This window comes from Protopterus annectens, chromosome 1.part2 (assembly GCF_019279795.1).
Source record: "Protopterus annectens isolate FY-2018-M chromosome 1.part2, PAN1.0, whole genome shotgun sequence".
Classification (NCBI taxonomy): Eukaryota; Metazoa; Chordata; order Ceratodontiformes; family Protopteridae; genus Protopterus; species Protopterus annectens.
The window spans coordinates 1,201,358,746-1,201,384,046 of record NC_056727.1 but is presented as its reverse complement, the minus strand read 5'-3'; the positions used below and the strand labels follow the sequence as shown (position 1 = coordinate 1,201,384,046).

Sequence of the window (25,301 nt, the reverse complement as noted above, 5' to 3'; positions counted from 1 at the left end):
ACAGTTCCAGTGCACAGCTAGCTTCCCCCACTAAATGGCAGTTTGGGATGTCCTCCCTAGCACGCATCTGGTACAGCTGTGATGTGTGCCAGATATGGGAGTTGTGATACCTGCCAGGGCTGCCAGCACACACATTCATGACAATGCCCTAGGCACTGCACACGACCTGGCAGTTGGAGTGGTACCCTTTGTGGTTGACGTAGATTCTACCCTCCTCACCAGGTGGTGCCTTGATTTGTACGTGACTACAAACTATGGCACCCAGCACCTCAGGGTAGTGTGCTACATGGTAGAAGTGCTGCATATTGCTGGCCCTCTCCTAAGAGGTGAGGGGAAAATATATGTGCTCACCAGCATGTGGTAGCATGGCATCTATGAACTGGTGGGAGTACCCTGGATGCTGATGCCTGTGAGACCCCCCCATCATGTCTCCAGGTGGTCTTTGGAAGGTATCTGTGGCTATTATGCTAAGGGCTACACATACCTTTGTTTCCACTGGGATGGGTCCCCCTCTGTTGGATCTGAATCTGGGTTGAGGACAACAGAGCTTAGTGAGTTCTTGTAGGATATCCCTGCCTGAACACTTTCTCTGTCTAGGCCTATTGTCAGCAGCAGCAGCATTGACTTTAACATCTAACACATACAAATGTAGCAGACCTGCAGCAGCCCCTAGCATTATCTCAGTTAAAATTCCTAAGACTGTACTCCAATGGTGCAGAGTATGGGGGAAAAATCATATTGTAGGGTGCATGCATACTTTATAGTTCTCTACTGTATGTGCTGTCTGCGTGATTGGCTACCTATGATGCAGTGTACCTGCCTAATATATCACTGACATCATTTAATGCCCCTAGTTGAAATTAAGCAAGGATCAACATTAATTAACACATCAGTGGCCTTTTAGATACTCTGAGCACTGCTGCACACCATGCAAATATGCGCCTCATAGGTAAACACTGCTTAGCAGTCAGTGCATACACCCCCCCCCCCAAACTTGCACACTCAGCATGGTGCCATGCAGTGCAAAGAGGAGCAGCTATGCTCCAATCAGCTCAGACGTTAGTGGAACACCCTCTCCTGATGTCAGCTACCTCCTCTGTGCACACCAACATGGTTCTCTGCCTACACAGTGGGGATTTGCGGACACAGTTACCCCCATTATGCTATTCAGTAATAACACCTCATTTGCAGAGGGATCTGTGCTCACAACCTGGATACTACATGCTTCCAAGCCCTACCATGTTAGCAACAGCACCAGTGCACCACTGTAGACACTCCACGCAGGGTCCTGTAATACATTTCTGTCTCATTACATTAACATTTGATTTTTCCATGCTTTTTTTTAAATAAAGCATATTTGCACACTACAACGTGCTGCACAAACATGCCAAGATTATTAAAAAATATTTTAACATATTTACTGCAACCTTTGGAACACAGAGGATAGTTTTGCTCGTATCTGTGTGTGTGCTATGCCATTTCTGTCTACCTACCTACATTTTTACAGCTCCTTTTGTCTGTCTACAGTCCTGCACACTGAATTTTTCCATGCTCACTGACACGGGGTCTGCAGGGCTGCCTATCTGCTTGCTGGATCACTCTACCTGCCTCATTTGCATGAGATTCACCTGGTTATGAAGTGATTTGCATGCAATAGAAGTTTCTGTGTTGGCACATGCATGCCCAGCAGTGCTTACTGGATCACAAACCTGCTTACTTTCGTGTAAGCAGTGTGACATGTTGTTTACACAGCAAAAAAGACCATGTAGGCTTTATTAAATTCCCCCCTGCATCTTATCTTATCAACTGTCAATTAATTAAATAATTCAAGGCTAATATGTGATCATCCCATACCTGCAGTATCTGTCCTGAGTTGCCTGTTTTATTCATTAACCACCTTCATCAACTCAATTAGACTCTCATACTTCTGCAACTCCCTACCAAGTAAAATAAGGAAAGTAAATAATTTGTTTTTCTTTATTATGTAACTCAAAACCTATCTTAAGCAGAAAGCTCTAACTTAGTTGGCAATATTCACTTGATCATATATTCTTGTATTTCCACATGGATGTGATTACATGGGGTTTAACCTTAAATGGAATAAGTTGTACATTATTTAATTTTTTCCTTTGGGTTTTACATTTTATAAATTTTGCTCAGTGTATGTCTTATATAATTTACTGATATTACCTACTTCATCTGATTATCTGTTAACCTTATATTTTGAATTTATTTTTTTCTATTACTGTACTAGGTCATGGCTGAAAAGATGGCACTTGTAGTCTGGTTCACTTACGTGTTAAATAAATATACAAAATAAAAAAAAGCTTATAAACAACATTCTTGCAACAGTTAGCTGCCTTTAGCACTAAAGGTATAACACACCATTTGGCATAAAAACAGTTGAGATCTACAGTATTTTTATAAGGTAGCATGTTGCTAAGTTAAGCTCTGTTATTATAAACTTCCCATATATAAAAATACATCAAAAATCTTCTTAAAGTTTTTAAGATCTTTCAGGGTGCAAACACTAGCATTTCTTTACATTCCAGGTTTAAATCAGTCAGTAGTGGCACTGATCTACAAACGACATACTGAATGAGTATGAATATTCTGGCAGTCACCCCTGACTTGTGAGTATTTAAAACAATTTCAGAGTACATGTTCATCAGTGCAGCCCGGCACCACATACACTGACACCTGGCGATAAACCTTCACTGTAAGGCATATATTATTCCCTATGAAGAAAGTCTATCGCACTTGGCTTCGGGATTGTCCTATAATATATCTGCTGCATCGTCTGCTTCATATGAAAGTTTTTCTCATCCAGATTACTGCAATTGCATCACCGTTATTTGTGTAAATGGGTTATATAGCTTTCATCCCATTCCAACAAAGTTAGGGTTGCCACCTTTTCAAATGCCCAAAGTGGGACATTATTGGCACAAATTTGTGATTTTGCAGGCCGAAACATATCCACGGCCAGTACAAAGGACAGAACTTCACTTTTTTGCCTAAATAAAAGCTTATTGTAGCATTTTAGTTGCTTATTGTGTTTCTTATAACATTTAGGTGTTTCAGATACAGAATTACTGTTTTATGCAACAATTACATAAAATAGAGGAAATAATTTTGTCCTAAAATCTCAGGACATTTGCCATTTTTACAATTTTTTTGCAGGACACAACTGCCCAAAGAGGGACTGTCCCTCGCAAAGTGGGACAGGTGGTAACCCATAACAAAGTATGTCACCCGGAATGTAGTATACTGGAGTCACTGGCATCACAATTGTCAGTTCTTGCCCTCTGTTTTCTCCCAGACTAATACTATGTGGAATACTCCTAACTGTACAGTGCACTTAATGGTAGCATAAACTTATCACAGAAGGATTCACCTCATTCCTTATCATTAACTTGCTCTAATTTCCAGTCACTTCAATGTCCTTCAGTTCTCATTTCCTTTTACTTCATTGTCCTGCTGTTCCATTTAAGTTCCTTTTCAACAAATAGACACACAATGCCAGGTCGCAAATACTTTTCTACAAGACCTGCCTTTGAGTGACAGATACAAGGTTCACCCTACTGTCTGCTTCCAACATCTAATACACTCTAATCTTACTGTTCATCTTTATAATGCTGAGGTACATAATTATCCAACTACACCTAAAGTCACATAATCAGTCAGTCATTCATTCACTTGTTTTTATCATGGGATTTTGAATGCCACTAGCAGTTAAATGATGTCCCTCCTATCCCAGGGCTTCTCTATCCCTTCCATGTATATAGGATCTCCTGAGTAATTCCTCAGGCTTGTGTCCAGCTACTCACTTTCACAGCTTATTTCCTAATTCTCACATCTGTCTTGAGAAAAATAATTTCTTATTACCTAGGCCAAAGTGCTGACTCCTAAGCTGAATAATGTATAATCTCAAACACTTTGTGCTCTGTGATCTATTCCCCATCAACCCCAAAGTATTTTTAAGGGCCACTATCATGTACTTTTTACTGAATATATCTCTAAATTTTCAGGCTAGTACCAGTACCCCCTCCTCTCCATCCTGCAGTTACCTTGGTTGTGCTTCTCCAAGCCGTTGCTACCTGTCTGATCCCTGTAGGATCTCTCTCAAACTGCACATATTTGGCTATGCAGTCTAATCCATGTGTAGGAAAATGAGAGGATAATTTCCCAGCCCCTGGAATGTACCCAGTGCCGTAGATACAGCACAACACACTGCTGGCTGCTGTATCTGCTCCTCCAGGATAGGCTTTAGCATGACCAAAGGTCATTTTATACACTTTACCAGGACATCAGTCTGATTTTCCACCATGACAGCAATCTGTTATAAACAAAAAGGTTTAGGTTGTTTGCCACACCCCTGACATGATTTTAAACAAGGCTGGAACATGCAGGAGGGTAGCAGCTGTGTCACTAGTTGGGAAGGGGGCATCTACAAGTGAAACTACAGTAGTCGGTACACTGACAGCAATTCCTCAGTGTGAAAATAAAATAATGAAAGGCTGGAGTGGTGAGTTTTTCAGGAGAATCCGTTATGCTTTATGTCGCCATTTCTCTGCAGATCAATGTGTGACTCAATTTCATAGTTAACTCTTCAAAGCAAGCATCCCTTACTAACCTACCAAATTCAATCGACTACTGAACTTAAGTACTCCCATTTTATAAGTAGCTATAATGTCCAAAAGTCACTGGAATGGTGATGAGGTGGGTGAGGTGAAGTGTGCTCCTTCCAGTACATGCAGATTTGCATTCTATTGGCTAGTTGAAAAAAGGTGGTGGCAGTGCCACTAATAAGACTGGGAGGAGAAGGACCCATATACGTAGGGGAACACCTGCATGAATGTTTACCTTTAAGCTTCAGTAGCTGACGCCTAGTGACACTGCACACAAAACAATGAAATACCTCTACATACAAAGAATAACACAAAGAAATGACCATGCACCAATATACCAACTGCTGTCAGCCTATCAAAAAGCTGACTTCAGTTTGATAATTATACCAAAATGAGCCATTGTGACTGCTTTTCATATTCTACCATGTATGAGTGTACACAGCAGGCAACAGTTTAAAAGGTATGCAACAACAGGTACTATCATTGAAATCTGGTGCACAAGTAGGCATTTAGCGGGGGGGGGGGGGGTGGCAATGGAGATGAAAACAAATGTGTGGCCTGAGAAAAAATGTTTAAGTAAAGACTATGAAAGGTAATTAGACAATTAACTACTTAAATGTTACATAAGAAAAAGGTTTTTACAAAGTAACCTGAATGGACAAAAAGACATATATGCATCTATGTTTGCTTGTCTGTGTGTGTGTGTGTGTGTGTGTAGACACACATCACACATATATATATATACATACAGTATGTATGTATGTGTGTGTGTGTGTGTGTGTGTATATATTTGGTTCCCCTTCACAATCTTGAATTACTGAATACTCAAAAATTCAGTAACTCGAGACTGTAAAGTCGAACCAACAAAAATCCTGAAACTCACAAGCACGAAAACAAAAAACCCGAACATATAGAACACATACACCACACAACATGCACACCGTACAACTCACATCACAAACTACAAGCCCTACACTACATGCACGCAGGGGGGCAGGCTCCCCTGCATCCCCACACCCCCTACTTATATATTCTAACTCCGAGATCGCACTAATACACAAAATAAAAAACACCACACAGACACACTGCCTTGCACACACACAAATACAGACACATCCAACACTCACACTCATACTCCCACCTCCCTACCCAAAACCCACACACACAACTTACAAAACACACACACATAGACTCACTTACTTTCACTTCCATAAAACATCCCAACTCACACATTTCCCATTCCATAGCTGACATGCATAAGTGCGAATTCGAGATATTTGAATTTGCTCTTATGCAGATTTGCGCTTATGGGTTTTCGACTTTACAGTCTCGAGTTACTGAATTTCGAACCATATATATATATATATATATATATATATATATATATATATATATATATATATAAGCACACACAAACATGTTTTCTCTCTCTCTGTGTTTGTGTGTATATAGCGCAAATGCACGCACGCTGACATATAACTTGACTGAAATACCACTAAATTTTTTGGAACACAGAAAACTAAAGATGGCAAAATATCATAAGAGCTTTACCTGTAGCAGCAGTCGCTCATCTCCTACAATCACAGCCTTACTCCAGTCGATGACCTCAGAGAATGGTAGTTCCCAACCATTACTGAGCAGCACAGGGATGCAGGCAGCCTAAAACAAAACCAAAATCAATCAGAATACCCAGTAAAATGTGTTCAGCCCCATCATTCATCTAACAATGCAAGTACAATACACACATGCAAAATCTGTTTCAAGTAAGTTCAGAATAGCAAAATAGACTTAATATTTCAAGAAACTGGAGTCATTCATTACCAGGGATAGAGCTCTAACTACAATTCAGGTGACTTGAGTTTGATTACTTTCTCAGGCACCAGCTGGAGCTGGTTTTGGGCTGAATAGGAGTGACAATGCTTAGCCTGTTTGTTGCTTCCAGGGGTAGGAGCAGAGGTAGGGTCACATATTTCCAGGAACATTCTTCATGTCCACAGTGAAGACTAGTAATCCCTTGGGAGCATTTGATCTGAAACAATTAGCAGGATCAGCTGAATATATTGCACATGAAGGTATGGATGCACATGAACTCTTGGACACCAGAGGCACATGCAGGGAATACTGGACTTAGGTAAAAATCTGCATCCTCAGCATGCGAATGATGACACCATAGTCCCGACTTACTCAACTCCTTCACGGTGGAACAATCAGGCTGAAGAGCGGTCATCCCTGGGAATGAATAGTTCTATGGACTACATTAGAGTGGTCACTGAAGGGAACCAGTGAGGAAAAAGAAGACAAGACAATGGAGCCATTTATAAGGAATACAGAACCGGCCTAAAACATTATTCACGTTTCTATCAAAACCTGCTAGGCAGTCTGAGGTCAAAATAATTGCATCTTATTTATCTTGATACAAAGAAACATACAATATACTCATAGATAAAAACTGGTTGTACACCTAGTCGCTTATTAGCCTGTCATAGGTCGGTATTAGGGCTATTGGCTCTAGGGCCTATACAAGCCTAGCCATAACAATTCCCCTGGATATTTCTTCCCACAATATTTACTTCCCTGAACCCCTGTCTAAAGGACAAGCTATAAATTTTTATAACTTGTGTCCACTTTGCCTTGAGGTCTGTCCTACAGTTTCCTGAACTAAACTGTGATTTTGATTTCAGAACATCCCCTCGAAGATTATTCTATGTTTGTGTGGAAGCCTCTATGAAACTATAACTACAGAATCATTGCTTTACGCAGTAGATGAAGTCCGCATGGTCCACATCATCTGCCATTCTGTTTATTTGATTAGATACAGATACTTCTGATCTAATAGCTTTAATTCCCCAGGTATCTTAAGGATGGTTTTAAACCTGATCTGTGCTTTCCTGAATTCTTTCACTGTTTTTAACTTACAAGGTCTTCAGGATAACAGTTAATATCTACCATTCTTTCTGTGAAATAATACTTCCTTATATTTACACTGAGTTGCTTAACCTCATTTCCCAAACTGTGTCAACTTCTTTTCATGTGTCTCTCTGTCCTTTTTTAAATATGGAACTCACTCTGACTCTGTTTCCCTACAAGTGACTGAGGACCAGCTGATAAGGTTCTAACTGCCCAAACTCCCGTGGCTGAAATCACCCTTTCCTGACACTCACAACCTACTCTTTAGGCAATGGGGACTGCTATCTATGGGAGATCGCTATGTTATTTAATGGAGAGTTTCTCATTTCTCCATTGTTCAGCAGTCACTGCATTATTTATTTATTTATTTTACATTTGTGTACCGGGATAATGACTGAACACTAGTGTCCATTTTCAGCAAAGGCCCAGGGAGAAAAGCTCCACATAGCAGAAAATCAACAGTAGTTAATAACAGTTGCAGTTGCTAAAGTCAAAACGAATTAACAGTTGCCAAAAAGTTAAAAGATTTACAAGTACAGAGTAAGATGATTACAAAAAATGTAAGATGCCTAAACAAGTGAAAGTAGGAAGATAGCTGTGTATAGGACTTACTGAATATGTTAGGGATAGAACAAATATTAGATAAAAAACAGCTGACAGCTAGTGATTAAAAGTATGTGACCTTAACACATTAGTATTCACTAGGAACATAAGGAAAAGAGCATAAGTTGAGTACAGAAATTGGACTTATAATTAACAAGAAGAATAAAGAAATGCTACTCTTGCAATGTAATAAGAGTTCAAGGTGGACTATAGCAGTAACATAGCCAGTTGGTGAGAAAATATAATTTAAAGTGTTGCTTAAAAGTGGGAGTGCAAGTTTGTAGCCTGATGTCAGGAGGAAGGCTATTCCAGGTTTTAGCAATTTCATTGGGGAAGAGAGATTCACCACAGCTGTATTTACATGGAATGTTTTCAATCAGGGCTTTGTTGGTGGAACATAATTACCTATTTGATTTATGGAAGTATAGTAGGCCAGTTAGGGCAGGGGGTTTCTCTGGGTAGCAGAGTATTTGTGTGCCAGACTGAGTTGATGGTATCTTAAAAGATTGGGGAATTCAAAAGCCAGTGTAAAGTAAGCAAGGACATTGCAGTGGTGGGAACGAAATTTGGTGTTGGTTGCAAATCTGGTGATTTTGTTGTAACATGTGGAAAGTTTATTAAGGTCAGACTTGTTTAGATTTGTTAGTACTAATGATGCATAAAGTAATGTTGATAGGAGATGTGATCTGGCTATAGCAATTCTAGATTTGGAAGTAAGGTATTTTTTGCAACAATACATGGTCCCTAATTTTTTGTGGACTTTGGAGATAGTTGGGGATAAATATTTACTGAATTTTAGTTGTTGGTCAATTGTAATTCCTAGAAATTTTGCATCAGGGACTGGGGTGATGGAGGTCTTATTGGCTGACAATATAGAGAAGGTGGGTAGGTCATTAATCTTTACTGGGTGGAATAGTATAAGTTGTTTTTTTTTTTTTTGCATTCAAAATCAGTTGAGATTTATTTAACCAGTTTTCAAGATCTATAAAGGATGTCTGGGCTTTTTGCTGTAGGGGCTGGATCCTGGGTGCAGAGCAGATTAGGGCTGTGTCATCAGCATATTGAACTATTTCAGTATTTGTGATGGCCAAATGAAGTTGGTTAGTAAAAATGTTAAAAAGAAGGGGGGCAAGAATAGAACCCTGAGGCACACCTACTGTGACTGGGAGAGGGGAAGACAGAGAGTTGAGCCATTTAACAGGCTGAAGACGGTTGTCAAGGTAACTCTTGAACCATAGCAATGTGGAGGTGTCCATGTTGAGCTCAGAGAGGCAAGATAAGAGTTTATTGTGGGAAACTGTATTGAATAAACAAAAAGGTTGGCTCTAAACCAAGGTGCACTCAAGTTGAAAATTTATTGCAGATAAAAGTAAGCGCTTTTGTACAGGATAATATCTGTACTTCTTCAAACAAAAGCAAGACAGTACTAAGTAACATCCTTTAAATACATCCTCTCAAGATGCATCACTAATTAAATTGTATCACATGATTAATTAAATAATTAGTATCAAAAAAGCACCAAAATAGTCAGAATACAATTAAATATGAAGAACACTGAAATAAATATATGAATATTGACCTGTATAAATATATGAATATTTTAGTTAAAACACTCTGATTGAATTTATAAAAATAATTATATAAAGATATGTCAATAAAAAAGTAAACAAATGCATAAGCAGATGTACAAGTATAAAAGTGTATAGCTACTAAATGCATATGTGATTAATTCCATCCATACAAGCTTGATTGCATCAAAGAATTAAGCATCCAAAAATCTTTTATCTAATAAGGCTCCTTAGTTTTAATATACATGCTACGGAGCAAATTTCATTAATACCTGGATATCTAAATGCATCACATCTTAGCTGCCACAAATGTTCGCATCTCTCCAATCGTAAGGAGGTTGGGCCACCCCTGACATTAGTGTCAACTCTATCAATTACTCTAAATTCAAAGATATGTTCTGGTGAATTGATGATATGCTTGGCCAGAGCATTCTCAACTCTTTTGTTCTTAATTGCATATAGATGTTCGTACATCTTACGTTCGTACATCCTGTCCCTATGTCTCCTGTCTGATTTACCTATATAAAAAACAGGACGCATTTTACACGAGTCTTGTCTTTTGTCTGAATAAGTACAGGTATTATCCTGTACAAAAGCGCTTACTTTTATCTTCAATACATTTTCAACTTGAGTGCACCTTGGTTTAGAGCCAACCTTTTTGTTTATTTCCTAGTTTTTTCTTCGTTTTTTATTGCATAAACTGTATTTAATGCTTTGGATAAGTCTAGAAAAATAGCAGAGACTAGCTTGCCTTGCTTTCTGTATGTATTTATGGTGTTGGTAAAATTAAGTAAGGCAATGGTGGTGCTATGGGATGGACGAAATCCATGTTGAGTTTTGGAAAGTAGGTTATTGGAGAGAAGGTGGGTAAGGAGTTGGCAATGGATACATTTTTCAAGAATCTTAGATAGGGGTGATAGGATTGCAATGAGACAATAGTTAGAAAGGTCAGTAGAGGGACCACCCTTATGAAGGGGAATGATGAAAGAGGTTTTCCACAGGGTTGGAATGGTTTGTTCAGTGATGGATCTATTTATCAGTAAGGACACAGGGTAAGCTATGGCCTTGGATGCATGTTGGATATACTGTGTAGGGAGATTGTTGGCAGGGAGATTGGTGGGTTTGAGTTTAGATAATAGTTATTGGATAGGTGATGTAGGTACTGGTTAGAATGACACCATTAGTTAATTAATTATTAATAATTAATAATTAGTACAATAATACATCATATTTTATAGAATACAGTTTTTGTTTGTGTTTTTTGTATTATTTTTCTTTTGATTTTGTTTTATTTTTGAAGACTGTAAATTATTTTTAAAATGTTTTGAAATAAGTTGGAGCTTTTCTCCTTGGGCCTCCTCTGAAAATGGGCTTCTACCCAGTCAGACTTTCCCGGTAATCAAATGTCAATAAATAAATATATAAATGTAAGGCTGGGTTTATAGAGGGCATCCCGCTGTAAAAACACTTGTATGGAAGCCTGCAGGTGGATTTTGAGGAACTGTCTTCAACTACATTGCTTTTTTGGACCAATTGTGTGTCAATTTTTATGAGGTCACCAGAGCTGTGTACAAAGTACTTGAGATGGAGTTATGATAACTGCTTACAAAGTAAGATAATCTTCTCTTCTTTTTCACTGCTGAAGCTTCTTCTTATTCACCCTAGTATTCTATCCATCTACCCATATTCTTTGCTGCTTCAAGATATTTTCACTGCATTTTGGATTGTGCACCCTTCTGTTTGCTTCCTCTTGTAAAGGATATTGTCCCGTTGGACACTGTTAATTCCACTGAACTAGCAAAATGCTTCTGTTATGTATCCTCTCTCAGCCATCTTCCAGGTTGTGTATAATTAAGGTAACTTTTCATCCCTTTATATTGCTGCAGATTCAGGCCTAGCACTGACTTTGAGATCTGCCATGAATAAAACTGCAGTTTTATTCAACTGATACACAATTAATCATCCCCAATATGTCTAACACCTTGGAAGGTCACAACTGAAAATAGCGACACACACTAGGTCATAAAACACACAAAAACTTTTCTTTGAAAAGGGATGCTTCCCTGTACAGCCCAGCATGGGGGTGCATGTGCAGACACATGCACAAACTCGGAGGTCACACAAACTCACACAAAAGGAAGAATGTGAGACAAAACATAACCATGCATACCTTCTCACTTTTCTCCTAATTTCTCACTAATTAGACCAACTTGGCAACATTCTGCACTCAGAGTTACTTGACAGGAAGTCATAATGTACTCAGAGTTACTTGACAGGAAGTATGTGCACAGTATGGATCTAGTTATAATGTACTCAGAGGAAGCCAGTGCACAACAGGGATATCATTCTGTTGCCCTTCTTTTCATATCCTCCAATGAGTCAGCAAAAGTGAATGTAGGTGTTTCAGAATTCTGTGCAATGCTTTTGGTATTTTTTTCACTAACTCTGTACAAAGGAAGATTAATATTCTCTTTTCTAAAAGTGACGCCTCTCCCCAAAACCCTTTCCTTATTGCCTAATGTCACTGATTGCTCACTCGCCCAGAACCTGATATAAATTATACCAAGTTCCTCAGTCACTCCTTTTATCATCTCTCACCTCCTGTTATGAAAATGTTTGGGGGGGGTTTCTTACTCAAATCAATTTCCTGTTCTTCTTTGAACTGAATCCAAGCTCACACATACTACTCAGAGATACCTTAAAAAAGGATACAATTCCTAAATAATATGTCCTACGCTGACGGACACAAAGCCCTGTCACTATACTCGGTATCTTACAAACTACCAAAAGGTCTAGGAATCTAAATGTCTTTTTGCAACATCAACAGCATGGTTTGGAGGAACAGCTATATCTCGCAGAACATACCATTCCACCCACATAAAACAAAACTCATCCCTGCCCATATTCCAACAGCAACTTAGATCTATGGATGGGAAACAGAAGATTTGCCCCAGAGCTGCCCCCTGTACTACTAATGGACAGATGCAAGTCCTAAATGCTTTATCCCATTCGTGGGTCCCCTCAAATTATATATGGTATGAACTCAATGTCATTACAGGGTATTACATAATTAACCATGGGATGTGTAAGGTCAGTCTAATGCCACAGGGGATAGGTTAATTCATGCATCAAAAGGAAAACTGGCTAGGTTTAAAATGCCCCGCAAGGGCTGCTAGCCTTCTACTTGCCCATGAACCTATTAGTCCATTCCTTTAGATTTAATAATTCATTCCCATAACGTGTCCACAGCATTCTCATCTTCTTTGCTGGCCATGCTACAAAGTTCTGTTATCTGCATATAAATGAACATCCTTCCCCCAGTCATTATGTAATGTCATCTACATGTAGAAAACGGAGTGACACCAGCACTGATGTCTGCAACCCACTACATGTAACACCTACCTCACCATTTACTACTCCAGTGCATTTCTTCTATTCCAGCTAGTTTTTTAACCTATTATAACATCTTGCAACCATATGTGGTGCTCTGTCAAACATCTTGCTAAATGTAGGTAGGGACCTCTGCTGCCCTTTCCTCTTACGTTTATTTATTCATTCCTTCATTAACTGGGCAAAAGGGATTGTTGCACCAGTTAATTTTCATTTATGACTCTTTCCTCATACATTTATTTATTCATTGCTTTATTAATTGGGCAAAAGGGATTGTTGCACTATTTCATTTATGACCTGAACCATGCAACAAGAACAAATTAAAGTAGAATCGCATTTACAGACATATTATACTAAGCAGGGAAAAAGCTAAATATTTAGAGGCAGCTGCATGCACCAAGTCAGACAGCTGGTGCTTTCTACATGAATAACTACTAAGCAATCAAAAAATACAAGTAGCAGTGTTTTAACAATACGTATTGTTCACTTACAAGTCATCTCTGCTCAGCAATTAAATTAATTTGTAACAAAACAGTTTTAACCTATGAGCGACTTATATTAGATAAGTAGCTCTGATATTATCTACCAAACTCGTATTCTAAACTAAAAAAAAAAAACTGTATATTCTGCTAAAATTCGACTACCAGAATGCATTGTGATCATATTCAAAGGTGGGTACCTGGACACTAGATTTAAACATGCGTTAAGCAGGCAGTTTAAAGCAACTGCATGCACCCACTAATCACTGCATATTAGGCAATTAATCTATTAGAGTTTTGAATAAAATTACACAGCTGTCAGTGGGGCAGAGGACCATCTAAGTGTTCAACAAAGTCTGCCCTTTATGCAAGACTTCAACAATTTTCTAACATGTTATGTTTTACTAAACACAGATGTCTTTTTCAGTAGTGACCAGGAAACTTACTAAAATTAAGTACTTTTCTCAGAAATACATCAAATGTAATGTTGCTTGCAGGAATCTAACCCAAGTCTCTGGAAAACAGTTCATTATGATCTTGTAGGTCATGCCACATACACAGTCATATCCTATTATCTGCATCAGAATGTAAAAAAACAACCAGTTTATTAACAAAATGGCTTTGGGCAAGAAGCTCTTGAAGGCTTATTTAATGTTGTTGTCTTTCGGCTTTTCCCGGTTAGGGGACACCACAGCGGAACTCCGGTCTGCTAATGATTGGCAGTAGATTTTCACGAACGCTGAGGTGCCAGCTCGATGTTCAACCTTCAACGAAGGCACACCCATTTACATGACTTTCGAATGCCCACCCAACCGCGGGGAGGATATGCAGACTCCACACAGAAGGCACTCCAGCCGAGAATCGAACAGGAGAACCTCTTGCTGTGAGGCAACAATGCTACCGCTGCACCACCGCGGAAGTATACTGCAATTTCCAGATGAAGAAAGCTCATACTGAATTGATACAACACATTTCAACTATAAGGCTCAAAAGAAAAATACAAAATGGTAACACCCCTTGAGAACTATGCTGTTGGAACCATGAAAGTTGATAAAAGTAAAAAAATCAGAGCTCTTTTAAGTGGTAGGACTGTTACTGCCTTTGCACTAATGCGCTTTGTAGACCACAGATAATACAGTTAGAAACAGGGAGAGTGGGGAATCTGCTAGTTCAGCTAACCAGTGTTATATGAATGTACGTCTGCCTTTTGCCTGCAGACATAACCTTTCAGGAGAGAGATGCTTACAGCATCATGAGTGATAACCTCATTTGTTGGTTTCTGGCTTACTACCAGCCTTTATACTTACAGCTCAATCCTTTGCATCTGTAAACAGTTAATTCCCCACAAGCAGCACAACTTTAGAACATTTTATTTATTTTTGTATTTTATTTATTAACAGTGGTAGAAAGATGGCCTAAATGGCCTTATTCAGATTCAGCCCAGGGTTACTAAAACCAAGGATGAACAACACAGTAAATACAATATAGACTTGGAGAAGACCAAAATAATAAATTATTATTAGCATAGATAAAGAGCAAATAAACTAATTGGCTGCACAAGTATTACAGATGCAGGAAATCAACCAAATAATCACCAGTTCCCCTAGTATTTTCGCAACAATCTAAGTACTTCCCCCTTTATTAGACAACATACATTTGGTCATTCACTCACCCATTAACTCTCCATCCACATTTCTTTCTTCCTGAAAAATAAGCCAACTATATTCAAGTCCTTCTGTATTACTCCGAATGGGCAACCATTTCCTCAGTCCCAGACCTCAATCTAGCTATTTCAGCATTCACAAACCTCCTCCTTCTTTGGCAGTACAAACATTTCCTGAAAATTACTATAGGTTCCTAGGTGATTGCTAAGTTAACAACCATAAAACAATATGTTTAAGCCTAACCATCAGTTATGATACTACTTACTTTATAAGGGGTACAGAAAAGTAACACTTCCTCTTCAAGGATACATCTCACTCTAGCTACTGACAGGCACTTCAAGGCCAAATTCGGTAGCTCCTTATCTGTCTCAGCCCCACTAGTCAGAAGTGCCCCAAGGCCCAGACCATTCACCCCTTTGCTTCTCCTTATCAACTCCTCCCAACTGATCTTCTGCACTTATCCAACATCCTATATGCCGATATGATTATTTATAGAGCTTACCTCTCCCACATCTTTCAAATATCAAAACTGGCTAACTCGGAGAAACTTCTATTAAATACTGAAAAAAGGTGTGTGTTTTCAGAGCCTCCAACAACTGGCAAAGAATTCTTAGTAACCTTACCCCACCTAAAACCACCATTCACTTCTGCCACCTACAGATATGGCTCCATCAGCTGCTTCATTTTCCTCATCATGTACAAATAAAAAAGCTAAAATCAAATCATAGCAATTTGGGGCTACTAAGATCTAATTTTCTCTCCCCACTAAAGGAAGAACCATGAACAGCAAAGTGGCATTAACTCTCATAACTTGGATATGGGCTTGTATTGGTAGTCATAGCCTGAAAGACAAAAACTCTCCTTACAGACGTCAACCAAAATTTTTACAGATTCTTCTCACTGTCATCAAAGATGTTAGCACTACTTCCAGGTTCTCACCAACGCCCACAGGCTGCCAATTATTCACACAATAAAACTCACTCTATGATCCCTTCTTTTCAGACATATTAACCTTCACACATTCCAGGTTTTCCCCAAGTGCTTATTTCCTTGCACATTTGATTACCTTCTCTGATCTCTCCATCCTAACATAACCACCATCCACAAACCCAAAACAAAACTATACTGCACAGACCAGCTTTTTCATCCTAAACCAAGAGGTCTGAGATCTTATCCATTCCTCATGATCCTAAACAAACTCTTTCTTTGAAGTATTCAGGAAGGAAGGAATTTAAAAACTTCCTCTTCAAGGATGCATCTTGCTCTAGTTACAAAACTAACAAAATTACCCGATTGGATCCCTGTCCATTTTATCCCTACCCCAAGCCCTCTCTATTAAAACCCCTACACCAACTACTGAAAACCCTAAGACTACTCTTATCTCAGGCCTCGACACATTTTGCATTTACACAGACTGCAACCTCTACAGATTTTGTGTTTACACTGACTGCAGCCTCTACAGATTTTGTGTTTACACTGACTGCAGCCTCTACCACAGTTTGTATTTACACTGACAGCAGCCTCTACACATTTTGTTTACAGTGACTGCAGCCTCTACACATTTTGTATTTTATACATTTTGTGTTTACACTGACTGCAGCCTTTACACATTTTGTATTTTACACATTTTGTGTTTACACTGGCTGTAGCCTCAACACATTTTGTAGTTACACTGATTGCAGCCTCAACACATTTTGTATTTACATTGACTGCAGCCTCTACACTTTTTGAATTTTCACCGACTGCAGCCTCTACACATTCTGTGTTTACACTGACTGCAGCCAACATTTTATGTTTGCACTGACTGCAGCCTCTACACATTTTTCATTTTCACAGTCTGCAGCCTCTACACATTTTGTGTTTACACTGACTGCAGCCTCTACACATTTTGTGTTTACACTGACTGCAGCCTCTACACATTTTGTGTTTACACTGACTGCAGCCTCTACACATTTTGCATTTACACTGATTGCAGCCAACATTTTATGTTTGCACTGACTGCAGCCTCTACACATTTTTCATTTTCACAGACTGCAGCCTCTACACATTTTGTTTACACTGATTGCAGCCTCTACACATTTTGTGTTTACACTGACTGCAGCCAAAAACTGAAGATGATTTTCTTAGTACTGAATATGCATTATGCACATAGGTATTCTCTGTTAAACTTGATAATGTTGCACTGGATGATTAGATACATTAAAATAAATTAAATAAATGCATTACTTAAAAACATACACAAGCTAAAAATAAGGTAAGACTAAGTTTTAGGAGGACAATTAGTTGTCGGGGTTTTTATAAATATACAGTATGAGCTCCAAAAGGGCCAGATTCCCTTAGATTTGGATGGAAATTAATTTTCTTTAGCAGGTAATAAATAGTTGATCTACTGCAAATTATCTGTATCTTGTTTTGGATCAGTGATTACACTACCTTTGTTTTTTTTTATTCAGAATTATTTTTATTGCACAGCTCATCAATTTCATGTTAGGAAACTTAATTGACTGAACTGCTACTCACACGTTTGTAATTTCATCCTTCCTAGCTTACAAAAATATCGCTATGAACAGGCTTTTGCAAAAGAGTTGTGTGCATTTTCTTAAGTACTCATCTTCCTATTTAAATAATGATTCTACCCAAATACTATCAATATGTCTGCCATGGTTTTACATGCATTATCTATCTCTGAGTTTGGGTTATGCCTAAATAGAATTTTCAGATCAGTCTGCTATTTGGCCTGAATAAAAGTAAATCCAGTATAGATAAATACATCAATATGCAAATTAATACAGGTTGCAGAATATAATGAGGGAAATTAGGCTAATACATCTGGCTTCCTGGCTCAACAAATGGCAATAGTTAAAAGATTCACTCTGGTCTAAGGTATGTGCCACTGACAACCCTACCTAGGCATTTCAGAATGCCAATGCTGGAAGCAGGGAATAGTATTTTGTGATGCTAAGAGCACAGACATAAAAGTCATGTTGGAGCTGGATTATAAAAGTTTAAGGCAGAGACACAAGTTTTACATTTTAACAAGTAATAAATAAATATATGCAGTTTAAACAAAATTAGTTATATGTGAACACCTGCACGTAACCAGATCTGTATCAATCAGTGCCTTCTTACACTGTTCCTTGGATCACTATTTTACACAGGCATTTTTTCTCTCTCTCTCTCTTTCAAAGACAACTCCCAAATTAAGCACTTTACTTTCTTAGAAGATATTTATCAAACATTGCTGTCACTTGTAATGTACTCTCCCCATCAACAAATCTTCATGATTCTCTAATTCCCTTCTATCATAACACTCCCTCAGAGGCATCTTTCATGCAGTAATGTATCTAGTACCATCCTGTGTTTTTTTTTTTTTTTTTTTGGGGGGGGGGGGGGGGGGGCAGGCTCCAGCATGTGATACCACCTTTGGTCACTAGATGTCAGTGCAATAACAGAAAAAAGACTACAGCAATACATCTCAATTTAGACAAATCTCAGCCAGCTTTTTGGTGAATGTTGTCTTTAGCTTACTATTAAACCAGCACTATCGGTGCAGTACTCAGTACACCCACAGACCAGTTTCACTGTTCCTTTCCATTTTCTTGTCATATATATTGTTCCTGTTGAAAGCCTTCTTAACCTCATTTTCGATGTCAAACACAAGCAAAGAGTCCACAAAAATGCAAAGTCTTTGAATGCCTGTATTTTGTTTTAACTTGCTTATTTAAAGTAAAAAGAAAGGGAGTGCAAAATCCATTACTTAGTCAGTTAACTAAGAGACTGGAGTGTTTTTAATAAGATCTCATTCACAATTAACTCTTCACTTGGAACACTTCTTACTGCGATTTATGGCTACTATTAATTCTTCAGCCTCGGCCTTCTCTGATAATTCCGTTATGGTCAGGGTAGCTGGGGAGGTCTTATGATTCAAACACCTTAACTGTTTTGTTACCCTGCCCTGCCTACATTATCAATCTTTTTGGTGCACAGACTGAATTTTTTTCTGATTTGATCAATGCTCTACACCATTAAACAAATTCATATACATAAATGTGTGTTGCATACATGTATACAGAGAAGTAGAAATGCGGCCCAAGTTAGACTTTATGCCTAACTGTTAAAAGTTAGGACCAGCAGCACTGATTTACAGCTGTGGCTACAGCTAGTTAACATAAGAATACAAAATACTATAAGAAGCCAAGTACAGTGATACAGGATTAAATGACAGTTAACCCTTCTCTTTACTAATGGGCAGTTTTTCAAATGTCATTGTTGACATACATTTGCAGTTACCTGGTGCCCTCTTGAAGGGATAACTGTGGTTAAACCCAGGGGACCACACACTATCCTCTATGCTAAGAAAGTCCTATATCAGTTTATTAATGTCAAGTTACCTCAAGAACTGATATCATCAAACACCAGCAGTAACTGAAATGGCTCCACTGACACCACAGAATTCACACAAAAAAAAAACTAAAAAAAGATAACATTTTTGTAGACAGGCAAGCCTCCTTAGGCCCCTAACACCCTCTGGCTTTAAAAGATACCAACTGCAAGATCACACTACAGTGGAGAAATGGACAAACTCCCTTTACTCCACTGTCTGCTGACCCTGTGCAAACCACACACTATGCCAAAACTTAAAAGTGTAAGTGATTTGAAGAAAGCCATTTACTTAGACTGCTAAAAGACTCTGACCCCATGTTTCCAATAGTCTGCAGCAATCAATGAATTTAACTTCAGGTAATGTACAGCATTACAGAATTTCTAACAAATGGGTCTCAGTATAAACTATGATACCTGACAAGCTCTATGCTTAATCTACATGTGACACACTCAAAAACTATCACATTCACCAAAAGCAAACAAAAATTCAAGAAGAATGTCGCAATCAATACAATTCAGCGAACGCACACAAAAACGAAAGAAAGAAAACAGGATAAAACTGTCTACACTCATAGAAATTCAGTAAAAGGTAGTCAGAAAAGAAAAAGTAAATAGGATAAAAAGTCTATAGTCAAAGAAATTCATTAAAAGCAAACAATAAATAATTAAATGCATATGATCGCTCAGCAATGAACATGCATGGTAACTGCAGTGCGTTTCACTTTTGGTCACAGATTTCACTGGTTTTATAGCATCTCTCTCTCTCTCTCTCTCTCTCTCAGTTTTTAACCCCTTCACTGTTTGTTGCATTCGTACTTTAATAGTACATACAGTACACAGTACAGTTTGGGGTGACTGTGTACACAATTTTTTTAAAAGCAAAAATTACAAAGCTAAACTATCAAGACAGCTTATCACTGGCCAGATACTTCAATACACTACACACAGTAAATGTATCTCATATTGTTTTCTGATATATATAATGAAAGGATCGGAACTTATTGTGAAAAGCTGTATACAGTCAATGTGAAGTCATATGAAGGCAGTGTGCTGTTGCAGAAAGAACACTTACACAGCAACAATTAATAATGGCGAATTTATACAAATCAGGAAAATTACAGACAGTACATGCCACTCAAGGAGGGATTTATTTTATTTTATAAATTATACATTTTTTATTACATACTTACCTCACATGTACACTGTTAGAAAATGGACTGACTGCTTTTCAACTGACAGTACAATGATAAAAAAGGGGTGGCAGTGATGGTGCAGTGCTTAGCATTATCTCCCCACAGCAAGAGGTTATCCGGTTCGATTCTTGGCTGGAGTGCCTTCTATGTGTTGTCTGCATGTCCTCCCTGTGGTTGCAAGGGTGTCCTTCCACATTCCAAAGACATGCAGTAGGTGGACTGGACACTCTAAATTAGCCATAGGTACAAGTGTGTGTGTGTGAGTGAGTGTTACGGATGTACAAGTTTGTGTGCGAGTGAGTGGTATGGATGAATTACCAAGGCAGGGCTAGCCACCCAGTGGTGTAAACCTTGGCTCGAGATGATTGTCACTGCTGAAGTGACACCCCGATCCTATGTGCAAAATGGGAAAAAGGTGTTGAGTATGGAATAATATACCAAAATGACAGAACAAGAAGTGTCAAAACTTTTTTTATTTGAACTAAAGTGAAACAAAACCAATTCATATATCAGTACAGAGTGCTTGTGCAAAAGTATTTTAAGCAAATTGTGGCTGCTTAAACTAATGGAAGAGGTAAATGATGCGTTTTTCTTTGAAAAAAGAACTACACCTTATCAGCACTGTATAAGAGAACAGAGTATTTTCACATTATAATTAATACAAATCAATGTTTCAAAGTGAAAAGTTAAAACAGTACAGTTTTTGAATATTGCTAAATTTTTTGTGTCTTTTGGCTTTTCCCGGTTAGGGGTCGCCACAGTGGAACTTTGGTCCACTAATGATTGGTAGTTGATTTTTACATGCCGAGTTACCAGCCCTGACGCACAACCTTCAACAAAGTAAAACCTATAAAAATACTGTTTAAATGGCATGTGGCTGTGTGAACACTTACAAAGTGGTAATCAGAGTTAAGACTGCAAACAGACCTTTGAAAGCAAGTGTGTCCACTCAAAACAGATTTGTTAAGAAGACATGATGTAACAGTTTTGCAAATAACTGATGAATGCTTTAAGTGAGCAAAAGCTAAACAGTTTTGAATAAAGAATTTACTTTTAAAAGGAGATTCTGCCAATAGGGATGACTGCAATTAGGGGCATAATGAATAGGCAAGAGGGGTGTAGAATTTATAGAAGAAAACTGGCAAACCAACCAAGGAATTGGGAACAAATAATTAGGGAGGGGAAGGTAACAGAATGGGAAGAGGCTAAGAGGACATTTGGGCTTCAGGCTGGAGCCTGCCTTCTCTTTCAGGGACTGATATCAGAATATAGGCAAACAGAAATGGATAGGGGAATCCTAAGTGAAAGACCTACTCTAGTAGAGTTTTTAGTTGAATCTAGAACAGAAGTAGCTGTTAAAAAGGGGTTAATTAGTAGGGCATATAAAATATTGCATGATAACTATAGAATCAATCAGAGCGTGTTACAAGAGATTGAGAAGAGACAGATTAGATAAGCAAGTCACAAAGAAGCAATGGCAGGACACACATATGGCTCCCAAACATACAACAAAGTCTAGAAGATTTAGGATTTTTGCTTGAAAGTGTCTGCACAGGTATTTTTATACCCCAAGCATTCTCCAAAGATTTTTTCTCAAGTAGATGGCAAATGTTGGAGGTGTGATGGGGGAAAAATAGGTAACTGGGAACATATGTTTTAGGAGTGTAACGAGCTGGCATACTTTAAAAAATTCCCTACAGAGAATTCTGTCAGAAATACTGGGTGAACAAATGGATGTAACAAAGGAAATGATCTTTTGTGAGCTGGGATATAGAATCTGAATTGCCTAAACATAGTAAGTCCTTGTTAAGTTCAATTCTGGTGGTTGCCAAAAAAGCAAATACTAGAAAATGGAAATCAAAGTCTAAATCACCCATATTTGAAGTTGTGAATAGCTTTAAAAGAACTGGAAGTGGGATCTTTAGAAAAGGGTAGGAACAAATTACATAAAAGCCCTTTTTAGGCTATGTCCCAAAGACAAATCTTCCAACATGAAAGCTCTGTCAAAAAGCAAATTGAAGGTCGTGCTACTCGATGCTAGAAGCCTTAATCTGAAAATGAGCTCACTGGAGGCTCGCCGCACAGTGGACGATGCCGATGTTTGTGCGGTTACGGAAACTTGGTTCAGGACTGCAGGGAACACCCCTGCCTTACCAGGCTATACCTCATTCCACACTTTCTGACCCCAAAATGAGGTCGGAAAGACTAAGGGTGGTGGAGTCTCTATCTTCATTAAGGACAGGCACACCTCCAGACTGGTTTACATGCATGATGCACTGGAATTACTCCAGGTGCAACTGACAGTTGGCAAGACACCCATCCAAGTTATAGCCAGCTCTAGACCCCCCTCTTCATGTCTCAGGGCACCCACTCCTCCTACCTGGACCAACATAATTCCATCAAGGTACCCCCTAACACCCTGATCCTTGGTGACTTCAACTACCTCACCATAGTCTGGGTGAACTATTCCTGCACTAATGCACTCACCCAACAATTCCTTGACTTCATCATCTCTAACTTACTAGACCAGCTGGTCTCATCCCCCACAAGGGTAGATAACATACTGGACTTCGTTCTCAACAACATGGGTGACCACTGCACCACTCCCATAGCATGTTCTTCCCTGGTGAGATCAGATCAGTCTGCCTCAATCAAAGTTTCTATCCCACCCAACCCCTCCCCAGCCATAACCAGGCTAAACAACTTCTCAAAAGCTGACTACACCCTCCTAAGGGAGGGAACTTAGCCAACCTACTAGCTGACAAGGTCAGCACAAACTTCACCCCCAAAGGCCCAATCGACATCCTCGATATTTGTCCCATACCTAATATCTCGGTAGATAAAGTGTTAAAGGCCCTATCTAAGGCAAAGAACACAGCTTCCATGGGACCTGATAATATCACAGACTGTATTCTGTCTGCACCATCTCCAGCAAAAACTAGCTTTGCCACTGAGCACCCTTATTCAACCACAGCCTAATTACAGGCTTCATTCCAGCAGAGTGGAGAACTGCCATTGTCATCCCTTTGCACAAAGGTGGTGACACTACGGATCCAGAAAACTATACCCCCATTAGCTTGACAAGTCTGATCTGTAAAGCCATGGAGTATATTATTATGGATCATATAAACAAGGACATACCCAATCTCCAAACACTCAACACCACCCAATTCGGATTAGTCAGAGGCAGATCTTGCCTACTGAACCTAGTTGACTTCTCTGAGACCATCACCAAGGCCCTGGATGAAGGAAAGTCAGTACATACAGCTTACCTTGACCTGGTCAAGGCCTTTGACACAATCTCCCACTCGGGCATCATTGAAAAGCTAACACAACTCGGTGTTAATCCCTATCTCATCAGATGGGTGGCCAACTGGCTCACAGATAGGACCCACAAGATCAAAATAGGTGCCACCACCTCTGACAGCAGACCTGTCACCAGTGGTGTTTCCCAGGGTTCTGCCCTGGGGACCCTACTGTTTGGCATCTACTTCTCAAAGGTCCAGGTAAAGACCAAGGGCCTGTGGCCAACCAAGTCTGCGGATGACTCTATGTTGGTTGCTGTCATTGACCCCCCCAAATGACATTAACATACTACAAGAGGGTCTCACAGCTACAAATAACTGGTGCCAAAGTCATGGCCTTAAGTTAAATGCAAAAAAATGTATTGTCATACCATTCGGCAAAAACATGACCCCTACTGATTACCACATCAACGGCAACCCCCTAAGCACACAACCCATAGTGAGAGACCTGGGTACTCAGGTTGACAACAATCTTATATTCGGCCATCATGTGGTGGCAGTGGTCAGAAAAGCCTTCTACTTGGTTCATCTCATAAGTAAAGGGATTGCATCCAGAAAAAAGAAGGTTATTACCTCTCTGTACTCCTCACTCATTAGACCTATAATTAAGTATAACACCCCGTTTGGTATATACCTCTCCAAACATCTGCACCAACTGGGAAGGCCACCAAAATACCTCACAAAGAGATTCCATGGCCTCCAACACCTGTCTTATGCAGACAGGCTCAAATCACTATCACTTTACTCGGTATCATACAGATTGCTCAGAGGTGATCTGTGTCTCGCCTACAAGGCAATATCAGACCCTGCCCTAATAGAGATGCTCCATATTCACAAGTCTAACTCCTCACGCATTACCTGCTTGATAGGCCTAAATCTAATATGTAACATCAACTAAACCTGCTGGAGAGACAGGTTCATCTCCCTGAGGCTGCCCCGTCTCTGGAATACTTCCCATACATGTCAAACAGAGTACCTTGTTGACCCACTTCAAGCACAACCTTGATGAGTGGATAGGAAACCACAAATTTGTCCCAGGGGTTCCACCTGTGTCCCTCAATGACAGGGGTGACAGGTGTTGGCTGAAGCTCCTCGTGGTCCTGCAGAGTGGTGCTAGCAGCACAGTGACGACTACCTGATTTAAGTATTCTTTACTGCCTTTACATTAGCGACTGCATATT

At 39.2% G+C, this 25,301-nt stretch overlaps 1 protein-coding gene across 1 annotated transcript in view; it reads right to left on the bottom strand.

Annotated features, from left to right (window-relative positions):
* Nucleotides 1-25,301, bottom strand: part of LOC122792442 (exostosin-1a-like) — an 866,275-nt gene that overhangs the window by 611,806 nt on the left and 229,168 nt on the right. Inside the window, exon 4 of the mRNA XM_044060230.1 lies at nt 6,180-6,287. Within this exon, the coding sequence (XP_043916165.1) occupies nt 6,180-6,287 (108 nt within the window). The remainder of the gene's footprint in view (nt 1-6,179; nt 6,288-25,301) is intronic.